Source organism: Cygnus olor, chromosome 10, assembly GCF_009769625.2.
Source record: "Cygnus olor isolate bCygOlo1 chromosome 10, bCygOlo1.pri.v2, whole genome shotgun sequence".
In the NCBI taxonomy this organism is placed as follows: domain Eukaryota; kingdom Metazoa; phylum Chordata; class Aves; order Anseriformes; family Anatidae; genus Cygnus; species Cygnus olor.
The window spans coordinates 5,845,301-5,858,286 of record NC_049178.1 but is presented as its reverse complement, the minus strand read 5'-3'; the positions used below and the strand labels follow the sequence as shown (position 1 = coordinate 5,858,286).

General features: G+C 36.9%; 1 protein-coding gene across 2 annotated transcripts in view; it reads left to right on the top strand.

Moving 5' to 3' along the window:
• The window catches only part of IARS1 (isoleucyl-tRNA synthetase 1), a 201,289-nt gene that overhangs the window by 149,909 nt on the left and 38,394 nt on the right, over window positions 1-12,986 (top strand). For both annotated transcript variants that reach the window (XM_040569172.1, XM_040569173.1), the window contains exons 16-20: window positions 1,314-1,387; window positions 1,748-1,942; window positions 5,567-5,653; window positions 6,217-6,300; window positions 10,342-10,489. In XM_040569172.1, the coding sequence (XP_040425106.1) occupies window positions 1,314-1,387; window positions 1,748-1,942; window positions 5,567-5,653; window positions 6,217-6,300; window positions 10,342-10,489 (588 nt within the window). The remainder of the gene's footprint in view (window positions 1-1,313; window positions 1,388-1,747; window positions 1,943-5,566; window positions 5,654-6,216; window positions 6,301-10,341; window positions 10,490-12,986) is intronic.

Below are 12,986 nucleotides of genomic sequence, written 5' to 3'. Positions count from 1 at the left end.
AGGTCTGTGGTTGCACCAGATGCTTAGAAAAAAAACCAAAACAACCTCTCTTCTGCCAGCAGTGCTGAACTAAGCACCTGCTGCCCACTCACTTGCTTCCATACGATTGTTTATGGGGCCACATGGTGAATGAGGAACTAATCAGGATTAAAAATGGTTTGTTTATAAAGTTATATTTTTAATTGGGATCAATTCCCCAGTGCGGGTCGCTATACAAACTGCAGATTTGACCAGTGTAATCTTTGCAATGCTTCGCTTCCTATACAGAAATAAAACAAGTGATGGCAAAATTACATTTCAAAAGTAACAACAGAAGACTGATGAGTAATGCAGATCAGTAGTTGAATTAGACAGGGAAAATCATGGTTTGAAAAACAAATTAGACTTCTTTTTAATCTCTGGAATTCATGACAGTTTGTAGGATTAAACACACCAAACCCTTTTGGTCAGTCACAATTTCTGTGTGTGTATATATATATGTATATATATATATACTTAAGACTAGCTGTAGGAATTGAGCAGTACCCTAACTACTTCTGTCCAAGAATAACTTTAGAAATTACCTTATGTGAAAAATTTCTAGCCTACTTTTAGCTTCTTTATGTTGGTACGTTTAAGTCCTCCCTGTCAGATCTGTTTGTCTTTTCCATGGCTCATCTGAATTGGACTGATAGCATGTGGGATCAGACTTCGAAAATCCAGACCAGGATCACAGCTTGTATTTCCTTAGATTAATGTAATAAAAACTAAGTGAAGCCTGTAGGTTTTCTAATCAACTCCTTTGTTACCAGTGACTCTTTTTTCCCTTTGAATAAGACACTGTTAATGTGAGCAATTCACTATACCTGAGATACAAAATTTACACTCAGCTATTTAGCTGCTTACCTTAGCTTCAGATGACAAAGGTGGGATCTGAAACTACTGTCTATGTGGAAGGCAAGATTGAGGATTTTTCAGAGGTTATGGTTTTACAGTTTGTTTGAAAAACAACAAAACAAATAAGCCCTCTCCTTTTTTGCTATCTGCCAACACGTTTGATCTTCCAAGTCTCCAGTTGTTGTAACATGAATTGTATCAAACCAGGGCAGTGATCTCTAATCTCCAGCATTGTTTGCTGCTTTGTCAGTTTGAACAGGGGGACTTTGTGCAAATTTTTTTTGGCTTTTCAGCTAGATCAGCTACTAGGAAGACACTGACCTACAAATATCCTGTCTAACGTTGCAGAGAAAAAAAAAAGTGAAAAAATGAAAAAAAAAAAAAGGGAAAAAAAAAGTGTACAAATTACTGACTACGCTTCTCATATCTCTTTACAGGTGGTTTGTATTGGTTCAATGGCAGAATTGGAAGAGCTGTCAGGAGTGAAAGTCACTGATCTCCATCGAGAAAGGTCAGTCACGGAGACTGTTTGTTGGTTGTTAAAAATAGTTGATCTGGTATAAGAAATGTTCATTCTTTGCCCAAACCCTGGGAAATGGATCTAGGGAAAATACAAAAGTAGTAAGAGGATTTAAGACTCAGAATTAACATGTGTACATTTTCCTTTCTTCTGCCTTCCTAGACACTGTTAATACAAAATCTCTGAAGTAGCTTTAAGTTGTAAAAGTTATCAAAGGAAAAGCTTACATTTGGAAAAATCTTTAAAACTTAAACCAAAATGCCTATCGTACCTATGTGCAAGCATAATGTAAACTACTTTGTGTTGATTCTTGTTTTGGTTAGATGTCATCTATCTTTTTCTTTCCCATAGTATTGATCATCTGACAATCCCTTCACGCTGTGGAAAGGGCATATTGCACCGGGTCCCTGAAGTTTTTGATTGCTGGTTTGAGAGCGGAAGTATGCCTTATGCACAAGTGCATTATCCATTTGAAAACAAAAAAGAACTCGAGGATGCTTTCCCTGCTGACTTCATTGCTGAAGGCATTGACCAAACCCGAGGATGGTAATTTTGTGTCATACTTGTAATGTTATTGCTCAGCATCTGGCAAATTATTGTATCTGGATGATCCTTGAACGTTGTATATCTATGTTTTGATTAGAAAAGAGGCATAAAAGAAGATAAAAGTAACAGTGTGCAAACAAGAAGGTCAGAAACTGTTTTTCTCCTTGCTACATTTTATAAAGATAAAAGGGCATTGTTTGCAATTTAGACATGCACACAAAAAAATTAAAACAAAAAAAAGTCTACAACATATAAACATTCTTAAAATACACAAGGGAGCTACTGAATTGTGAAAGTTCAACAGAACTAAACATGGTTTGGGATTTTTATGTGGATAAAAGATCTATTAAAGTTAGCTATGATTTCAGTAAATACAGTAGCAATGTTCAAGTAGTTTAGGTTTCAGGATTTATTCTGTAGCTATTTGAGATTGGGATGTAACAGTGGATTAATACCTCACATACTGCAGCGTTGCTTTTTGTGCTATCGTTTGAAGCACACGGGGGAGAGATGGTGGATGAAAAGCATTAAAGAATGCGTTTGTAATTTTTACAGAAGTTGGCCTTTTTATAGTGTGATACTAAGGTAAAGTTGAGGCCATTGCAACATCCAGATGTACTAAACTGTCACTATCCCAGTTTATCAAGATCTCTTCTCTAAATAGTAAACATAACTGCGGATTTCAGTTCACTGATGTTGACCTGTCTGCAAGTTGCTGTTGGAAGCAGCAGCATTTTTTTCCCTTCCCTTAGTAGGTTTAACCAAATCACCTTACCAATTTAGCTGAAAAGTTCAAACTGATGATAATGCCATTTGGGACTGTGTGATTATGTTTATGAAGCACATAACCCACTGTGCTTCAGTTTGAGCCCTCACACTTGGCTTGTGTACTGTGGGCAATGTGCAGATGAAGACATTGATATTATAATCTGGGGTAGATAGCTTTTTGGATTTGACATCAGCGTAAGAGTTACTATGAATCTTCATACCTAAGCCCATCTCATCTTGTTCTTTGGAGTATCGAAACACGTGAACATGTATGTTAATGCTCATACCTTCCCTACAGTGTTTGTATATGCTAATAAGCCGGTGCTTTGGCAAGCATTTGGTGATTTGCAAAAGAGCACTTTTCTTTTGTGAAAGAAAAAGAAAATTCTTATTTGAAACATTCTATATGAAGGGATAAAATTGAGAATGAAGATTGGGTTGTGTCAGATCAGAGACTGCAACTGATGTGAAGTGAGAACTGACATATGGTGAAGAGCGCAGGTGATGCGAGGTCTGGTGGCTTCTGTTTGATGCAACAGAGAAGGGGTAACATGAATAGAGACAAGGGTAAAATGAATGTGACCAAGGTGATGAACTAAGAGTGATATTTTTCATAACTTTGTGTGGATATGAGAAGGAGCTAAATTATATTTGTTAAGGCCAGAGGAAAAAATCTGAGAGTAGCTGGGTAACAAGACTCTAGTCTTGACCAACTGAGAGGAAAAGCTCTCTGATTTATTTATTTTTTGTAGGTGGATACCACAAGATTTGTAGTTATAGTGAGAATGTGGTGGCCTACAGGGAATTCACAACTGGAGGTTATTGGCATGCTTTACAGGATTATGAATTTAACCGCGGTGTTCAAGAAAAGAGAAAACAGAGGGAATGCTTTCTCCTTTTTGGGGGGAGACAAGAAAGGGAGAGGAAAAGCAAAGAAGTGAACCTTTATCTTTGTGCTGTTTGGTTTTTATAATATTGTTTTGGCTGATGGCTGTATATCTGCAAGGACGTAAGCAGCCTGAGATATGAATGAAGCAGCAGAGAGGTCTAGGGAGCTGTCAGAATCAAGTGTGTCTGTGACCACTCCTTAAAATGTTCAGATGAGGTGAGTTTTCTGAAGGATAATCTGCGAAAATTACGTGCCACTTTCTTCTCATTCTGCGTGGCTCACAGGACACTCTTGGAATTGTTGACAAGGTTACCTCATTGCTGGGGGGAGCACACTGGTCATCAGGTTTGATGACGTGAATAACAAAATTTGTCAAAAGTTCTCAGTTATATGCTCTCTCAGCACCAACAGCACATCTGTACAAATTTCATAATGCAAACAATTGAATTCTCTTCTAGTTGGTTCTATGCTATTCTTTTTAGTTGAAAATACACCTGTTGTAATTATATGCAAATTTATGACTTATCAGAAACTGATGGGAATTTGCCAGTAAGGTACGTTTAGATACTAAAGTATTGCTACAGTAGTAATGACCTGTCAGTCATATAGGCTTTTGGGGTATTGGTCATCTGAAGAAGTGCTCAGGTATTTATGTTTAAGGTTTTTTTAAAGAAGGCTAGAAATGAAGGACGAGGGTGCTTCCAAGTGCATGTGTTTGTGTGCAGGTGAAGAGTGTTTCTTAAAATTCATGGAATTACAGTGCAGTTTAACAAAGAGAATTTCTATCTTGCCGTGTGAATTTAGGTTGTTTTTTTGTGAGTTAAAAGCCCCTCTGAGGCATAAGCACCAGAGGTGTCATGCATGCCGCTGAATATCGCCAGTACAGCAGCCCGTACAGAGTTGGGGACCCACAAGTGGCAGTAATGCGTTCCCAGTTACATGTAGCTTTTGATGAAAACTCCTTTGGAAAATGCAGGCAAGCCTTTTTTCCACTAAATCTTGTTGCAAATGCGTAGTTGGGAGGTACAGCAGTCTGTGCCTTGTTCTGAATCAATTAGCTTTCATGTAATCGTGTGCTGTTTTAAGGTTGCTAAGCAATCGTCAGTGCAATAGTCATTTTTAACTGAGAAAGCTGTGGCCCATCCTCCAGTTATTTTCATAAAACTGATTACTGCCAGTGCAGCTACAGAAGCTCGTAGGCCTCTGCTTTGCTTGAAGGTTCAGTCTCTGAGTAAGAAGCTGCCACATCTTGCACCTCCACCTAGTTTCTGAGGTACAATCAAGTGCTGATATATTGAACAGTAGGTACCTGCACTTGGCCCACCACTGATGTCTCAACTGTCCTGGACAGTTTATAAGAATAATTGTAAACACATCCCGTGGGGTGGGGAGAAAACCTCAGTGATCTCTGTTGCATGGAACCTACAGAACTGGCCAGTTTAACCAGCTGCCTTTATTGATAAGAAGATAAGGAGGCTCTGCTCACTTTTCCTGAGTTACCTTTTTGGTCGTAGCTGTGTCCGTGCTTTTGTTTGCTGGGTTGGATAATACACACATTAACAAAAACCTTTTATGTTTGTTTCCAGTTGATCCTGTATCTGGAAGTTTGCAGTGAGCAAATAGGAAGCTAGTTCAGGGACAGAACTCTATTTCCTGTGTTTCTGCTTGTAAGGGGAAGATGCTACCATTATTTTCTTCACAACCCTGCTATTGGTTACTATCACAATTTTTCTGTCCTCTTAGACTGGTAGATCACACCTGAGCAAACAGCACGATGTGCCACAGAGGAAAAGAGTCTGCTTAAAATAAGTTCCTCTTCTGAGTCTTTGCCGTATGAATGTTTCACATACTTGAAATTTAAGTTTGCTAGAATAAAACAGTGTAATTAGAATTTTAGTTGTAATGAAGTGTGTGCAGATTTCAGCTTAGCGGCGTTAGAAGGTCACATTTGCATTGTCTCGTTCCAGGTTCTACACTTTGCTGGTGCTGTCCACTGCTCTTTTTGGAAGGCCTCCTTTCAAGAATGTAATTGTAAATGGCCTAGTTCTTGCCAGGTTGGTGTGTATCAGTAATTTCTTGAACCAATTTTTATATAAAGAATATTTCACTAAAGTCCCTGTGAATTTAATTCAGAAATTAAATCATGAATGGACTTTGTGAGGTTTATACATCCCAGCTGTGTTGCACTTGCTTCTTGCCAGCAGGATTAGTCCTTCTTAGAGAGAGCAAATGGGTAACAAGTCAGAATAGGAAATACTATGCATCATTTATGCAGGGTAAAGGAGATCACAAATGTAGATGTAGATGTAATTTTAAATAATTATATTTCATGCCCTTTACTTAACATGTAGGCTTGCCAGTGGGTGGGAGGGATTGATTCAAACCCAGTTTCTCCAGGGAAGATGGATTTACTGCTTGGATTTGTAACTTGGGAGCCTCTTGTTTGCTTGTTTTTTCAGATGCTCTCATGGGTTCAGCAGTCATACTGAAATGATGTGCTAGTGTATTATTGTCTTTGCTACCGAGAACATAATAGGGCAGAATAAATTAAGCTGGATTTTTGCCCATTTATTACAAGAATTTGGGGAATTTACTCCTGCATTCTGATATTTTCTAGTGATGGTCAAAAAATGAGCAAAAGGAAGAAGAATTATCCTGATCCAATGGCTATTGTAAATAGTTATGGAGCTGATGCACTAAGGTAGGTTTTTTTAAAAATTCATGTAGAATCTGATGTTGTCTGTTTATAGTAGACATGTACCAGGAGGGCTGCATATGGGTTTTTGACAATTATCAGTACCAAGAAAGTTAATTTTGGAAAACTCCAGACCTGTATGGCAGCCAGTAGCTGAGTGGATGACCTAAAGAACTGGCAGTAGTTAAAGTGCCTGGACTTTAATACTGTTAGTTTATCTCCGTCAAGGCTGGTATAGACCAAAGCTGATGTGCCGAATGGAGGCCTCTCGTCTGAAAACATCTCCAGATTGTATAGATTCCACTCAGGCTGGCATGTCTGCAATTGCTGCTAATCATTGAGTTGGCCCAGTGAAAATTGAATTAAATCTTTGAATCAGTACTGTCAGATTTCTGCTAAATAGTTAGGGAACAATTACTGTATAATACACATAAATTTGTTTGCTGCTTACATTAATCATTTTCTAAAGAGAAAGTTTCTTTTTTGATGATAAAAGTATACAGTATATGCTTGCAGTAGTGAAACCAGAAAAGCAGAACTTGAACAGCCTACTGTGTATATATATAAACTGTCCAGATCAGTGATTAAACACACAGTTCAAGTGTTTCATTAAAATTATACAAATGTATAAACATAATTATGCAGTCACCTGGTACTTTGGCTGGATGTACCAGCTAGGTACATAAAGTGGTACCTTGAGTTAAAGGCATAATAAAGACATGTTAATAACTGAGTACACTACCTATACATTTCTCAAGAGCTGTGTAATTCTTGCTGTATATAAGAAAACCTTACACTGTTGCACATACTTCATTATATTCTACAACCATATGTGGTAACGATTCGTCTGAATAAAAGCTGAGCGTGCTGGGATTTTTTCTTTGAGAAAGATAGTTACTGCTGTAATCTAGATGATTAAAAAAAAAGCAGATATGAAATTCTTTTTTTTTTCAAGCTTTAGCAATTTAAAGACCAAGTAAATTATCTTTGTATATATGCTTACAATGGAGGGCTGGATGGATTTCTTAAATTTTATCAAAATTGTTCTTTATAAAAAGTCAAGGTGTATTTAGCAGAATGTCAGTGGATCTGTAGCTGAAACTGAGTGAAAAGGCTTGGAGTTGTTCCTGCCAGAGATTTTAAATCATGAGTGATGTTTCAGTTGAAAAAAAATTTGCCTTTTAAAAATCTTAAACTCCAGTAGTTACACTTCCATTATTCATGTTTTTTGATTTCTAAAAAGCTAATTCATTTTTCTGCCTCTATACTCTTTCTTTAATGTCACATTTATTTATACATACACCCACACAGAGAGTAAAAAGCATTACAGACTGGGCTCATTTATGGAAGGAGCTCAGTGATTCAGTTGTCTGTGCCTATTCACTGAAGTGCTTGATGTGTTCTGTTTATAGAAAAAGCTACAATTGAATTTTTTCCTTGGCACTGCTTCCCCACAGAGTTACTTTAGCTTTTGCAGAATGTGTGTGTGTGTGTATGTATTATATACATGTGTGTATATATGCATGTGTGTATATATATATATAAAGAATACCTATGTGCTTTAGGTACAGCTTTGAAGTATTCTCAGCAGTAACTTGATAAATAAATCAGCAGAAAATATTCATGTAAGCTGTTTAAATGAATATTGAATTGAATGGCAAGGGCAAACAGAAGAAATAGGTTGATTGCACAGTAAATTTAACAACCCAATTTCAGATTTCCTGAAGCTTGAATCCTGTGTGAAATCTGTAAGAATTGCCAAAAACAGTTATTTTGGTATTCCTGAGAGCTGTGACTCAGATTGGATAGGTGTTAAAGTTGAATTACATCAGGAAGGAAAAAATTTGCTTGTCATACTGCTTATAGGCCCTTTGCTTTCCTGTATTTTGAGATAAGAATTGCTTTTACATTACTCTGCCCTTTCAGTCTGTTCTTAAAATGCAGAACAAGTAACATAATGCAACAGACTACTGCTTTAGAGAGATGAAAAAGTAGTTACTTTATTATTTCTCATACATTATTACAACAACCTGATAATACTGGTGTGATCTGAGGAAGGTTTTATTTTCTAGCCAGTGGGTGTAACTAAACTGGCCACTTTCTGGCCACTGGTCACTTTCTGGCCACTAGGTGTAACAAAATTGTTAGAAATCCTCCTTCATCAGGTGTCTCATTTCTCATATGATAATTGGCAGATCTTTATATTAGAATAATTTAATATTCTTTAAACATTCACATGCTGTAAGGCAGTGTAGGTCTGCTGTATTAAAACAAACAAAAAACTGAAACCAGCTGTGGCCTTGGAGAGCTCCATTTTCTTTGGTTTCTTGTTGTAAAAGCTGTCTTAGGACTTCTGACAGTCAGATTCTGCAGAGAGTACTGCTGAGGTGGGTGCAAAGGTACAATTTAATGGATGCTTCGTAGTTTTGATTAATTTGCATCGCAGCCTCTTGAGGAAGAAAACAGTGGAGGTAATTTGTGGTGGTCATTATTTTAGGTAAGTCCCTAACTGCTAAAAGACCTGGGCTATGGAGTATACCCTTGTGCCAGACTAGCTCTCATATTTGGCTTAAATTATTTTTTACTTCTGAAATAAACAAGTAAAATAAGCACGTATGCAAATAATTGTGATAGGTGGTTTGCTTTAAATAGATATATTTGTAAATTCTGGTTTCATTTAAGGGCTTGCTAGTTCATTATCATGCCTAATTGTTCTGTGTTTTTGTAAATCCATAGTCTGAATTCAGCTACCATGTTTAAAAACGCTTGGTTTTGTTTTTTCTCATTTGTGTTTTTTTAATACAGTTCTGTAAAAGCCAGTTTCTGTGCTGCTGCTATTTCTGCATTACTGTCTTTATTTTTATGCAGGAAACGCTCTCGTAAAGAATTTATGATCTGCTATTCTTGAGTTTGCTGTGTCAGACCACATTAAGATCTTAAAGCCTCCTAAAGGAAGAGTTTGTAAAGATATATTAGTTTAGAATCATGATTTTTAAAGTTGATAAAGCATGAGGAAATGAGTTAATAAATTCATTTTTATTGGGAAATGCCAAAGTCTCCAAGAATTGTTTCATTTGTTTTTCATACTTTGAAAGTTAAATGAAGTATATTTAAATCAAGTTCTTGTGGAAGTTTTGTGTTACCTGAGAAAGACCTGGCTTCCTTTTGAGGTAACAAGATAGATAACAATTTGTAAATGGAGAATTTGTGTAGGGAATAAAATGGATATGGATAAAGATGATTTTTTTGCAAACTGATCAAGGAAGCCAGGGGTATGTCTTGTCTCTGATGTGAGGAGCTGTTAGCTTAAGCAAGACTGTCTTGAGAAGGGTCTTACTGGATAGGTTCGATTTCAGGTGTAGATGAACATCCTTGGCTGCAGATGCCCGTGGTTCTGGAAGGAGCTGCTTCTAATAGTTAGTGTGATCTGAATCCTCTGCTTTGTTCTTTCCGAGCTACTTCTAGAGCTGAGGCACATTTGTATTTGTAGGTGGTATGTCCTTTCTCCTCTTCTTGGGCTGACTTTCTGACAACATCAATTTCAGCTTTTTAACTGATTTTCCTTTTTTGCCTTGTTCAGGCCCTTGTGATGTGCCTGAAGCTTTTTCTAATTGGTGGAAATAAGTTGATTGAGTAGAAAGTGCTGTGTCATTGTTAAGGAATTCAAAATATTATTAAAATAATGGGTGCCATTATAAAGATGAACATAATTCTGTGCATCCAATGCTTGTTTTTATATTGTGATAGCATCTGAGTACCTGTTGTGACTTCAATTAACTTTTAGATTAAAAAAGAAAGTTTGAATTCTGATTGAAATTCAGTATGCAGTGTGATAAAAGTAATCCCATGGCACTAGGAAGTGAATTATCATATGTTCAATATGTAACATGCTTACAATACTGTCCTTTTTAGGGTTCTTAGTGTGAGACTGCTCCCTTGGGTATTTTTCTCTTGCTATGCAGCTCTCAGAATTCACTGTGTGCTTAAGTGCATTTCTATTACTATATTCAGTTTTAAGCTTTTAAGTATTGTGTTCTTATTTTTCAGGTTATACCTTATCAATTCTCCTGTGGTAAGAGCAGAAAATTTGAGATTTAAGGAGGAAGGAGTAAGGGATATACTGAAGGATGTCTTCCTGCCCTGGTACAACGCATACCGCTTTCTTGTTCAGAATGTTCAGATCCTGGAACATAAGGTACAGATCTCTTGAGTCTGGAAATGCCAAGGGGAAGAATTTTTGTGCTTTGTCCACTGTTACAGAGAATTAGTATCAGAGAGAGATTTAGATTGGCAGGGACCTCTGGGTGTCACCTGATCTTGACCTTCTTGTTCAAAGTAAGCCTGACTTCAAAGGTGGGTCAGGTTGCATATGTTTGCTGTAAATTTCTGTATTTGCTGTTGGTACCCTATTTTATTAAGCTAATCACTTGTGCATCTTTCTCTTCTTGACCAAGCTTATTACGTAGAAAGCAGGACTGAAATGTAGGGGACCGTCAAGGCATAAAAGCTAGCGTTTCTCAGAGGAGAAACTCATGCTCTATTTTAGATAAATGCTATATTTTAGGTAAATGTGATGCTGTTGCATTCACACTCCTGAAATTGGAGAACAAGATAGAGGCTTTCAGTTCATGGGTTTCTAAGTAAATAGCTCTGCTAGTCATGTTTTTGGGAACGCCAGTAAAAAGCCCAAGTACCGCAAGTGCTTGAGGGAATTCTTCTGAAAAGTCCATATCAAGCCTTGATGGTTTTCTAGGGACTGTCTTATCAGTGTTTCTTCTAGTAGCTTGAAGGAACTAAGTGTCACTAATACTGCTTTAAGTGCTGATGCATTTTCTTTGCTGTTACCCCAAATCGTGTAGTCAGGTATGGCTACATGTGAGAAAGGAGTGCTGCAAGTCTCTGTGTGTTGAGAACATCGCCTAATAACACACAGATTTAAAACAGAACTGCGAACAAGTAATGAGTTAGCTCAAGAAATTGTCACAGCAGCCACTGCTGAAAATGCCTCTCTTTGTGTACTGTAATTTTAATTATGAGTCTGCATAAAAATATTTAACTTGGAAATACTTGACGCTGAATACATTAGCCACAGCAATAAGATTGTCTTCTGTAACGTGACAGTTAATTATTTTTAAAAATTAAATTTAAAAGTTGGTTAGAAAAAAATGAAGAAATGGAAAGAAAGGTAAATCATTTGCGATAATGCTTTAGACTTGCAGATTACAAGTCTGCTAAAAAAATGCTATAAGAATGACACAAATTCCTACGCTTCCAGAATGAAAGTAAGATTAAAGTTTCTTGCAGTAATACTTCATTTAAATTGAAGATTTTGCATGTATGCTGTATAGGTTCTGTTGAAACTAATTATAATCTTTCAGTGAAGATTAATGATGGAAGGCTACCACTTGCTAGTGCAGACTTCTATGGGAGTGGAAACTAAGCAAAAACAAGTTCAAACCTTGTATTACACGTGAAATTACAGTAGAAGTTTAATCACTTTGGAGAGCTGCCGTTTGAAGCAATAAAGGCAGCTGACTTCAGTAAATAATACAGTAAATAGCTGACTTAAATGGTTTTATATTTTTAACAGCCCCTTTTGGGAAGAAAGTCTGGTAACTTCAGAGCCTAATATTTAATGAATCTCCTCTCAGGATCCCTAGACGTCATTCCTCAGACAAACTTGTGTGTTGCCCAAAAATATATTTCAGTTTTTCCTCTTTAACCTGTGAGTTATCTCATGTGTGCTTTGCAGCTTTTTGCTGTGATCCTGTTAAATCTTGCAAGATCAGCCAAATGGAGGGTGGAAGACCCCAGTGGAAAATCCAGGTGCTTAAGGAGATAGTTTTGGTGATTCAGCAGATGTATTTTTCCTTTATAAATATTAAAACCATTACTGTGGACCATATTAGGCAAAACAGTGGGCTATTGGAAGTGCTACTGCTTAAATTAGATTTCATGCTCAGGCTTTAAAAACTTTTTCATCATATTCTGCCTTCTGCAAGAGAAATTATAATTTCAGTCTTATAATTTTATGCTTACTGCAGTTACCCAGTAATTATAGTTGGTTTGATGCATGCTGACCTCACACTGTGATGGCTACACTTTTGGGTGTGCAGATACTTTTTTTGTAATCCTAAAAAACATCAGCATCCATTTACACAGTATAAAGGATAGTTATTGGGTCAAATAATCTAAACAGATTTTTCATTTGGACTCAAAGGGAAGGCAAAGTCTAGAGACTTGTTAAAGCAGATGTTAAATACTGATTGTAAATTTAAAAAATAAAAAAAATAAAAAAAAAATCCTCCCCCACCCCGTTTTCTGCTAGTTTTAAGAACATCCATGTGCAGACGAGTCAGACTGTAGGCACAGCACAGACGATTGTGTTTTCTTGTGATGTTGCTTACAATACCCTACAGAATCAGTTAAAGTGTTATGAAATTTCTCAGATGGGTGCAAACACCACTATTCTGGCAAGTACCAGAATATGCTATTTACATTTAGATGCCTAGAAGTCTACCTGTTTTTTCTTTGTTTTTCAGTGGGGGCTTTTGTTCTCGTATTTATTTAACCTGGTGAAATTGCCACATGATCTTAAAACTCCATGCTTTAAATGCCATTTCCCTGAATACAACTCACCTTCTTAGTTGTTACGTTTCTTGTAAATGCTTTCGATCCTTCTGGATGAAAGA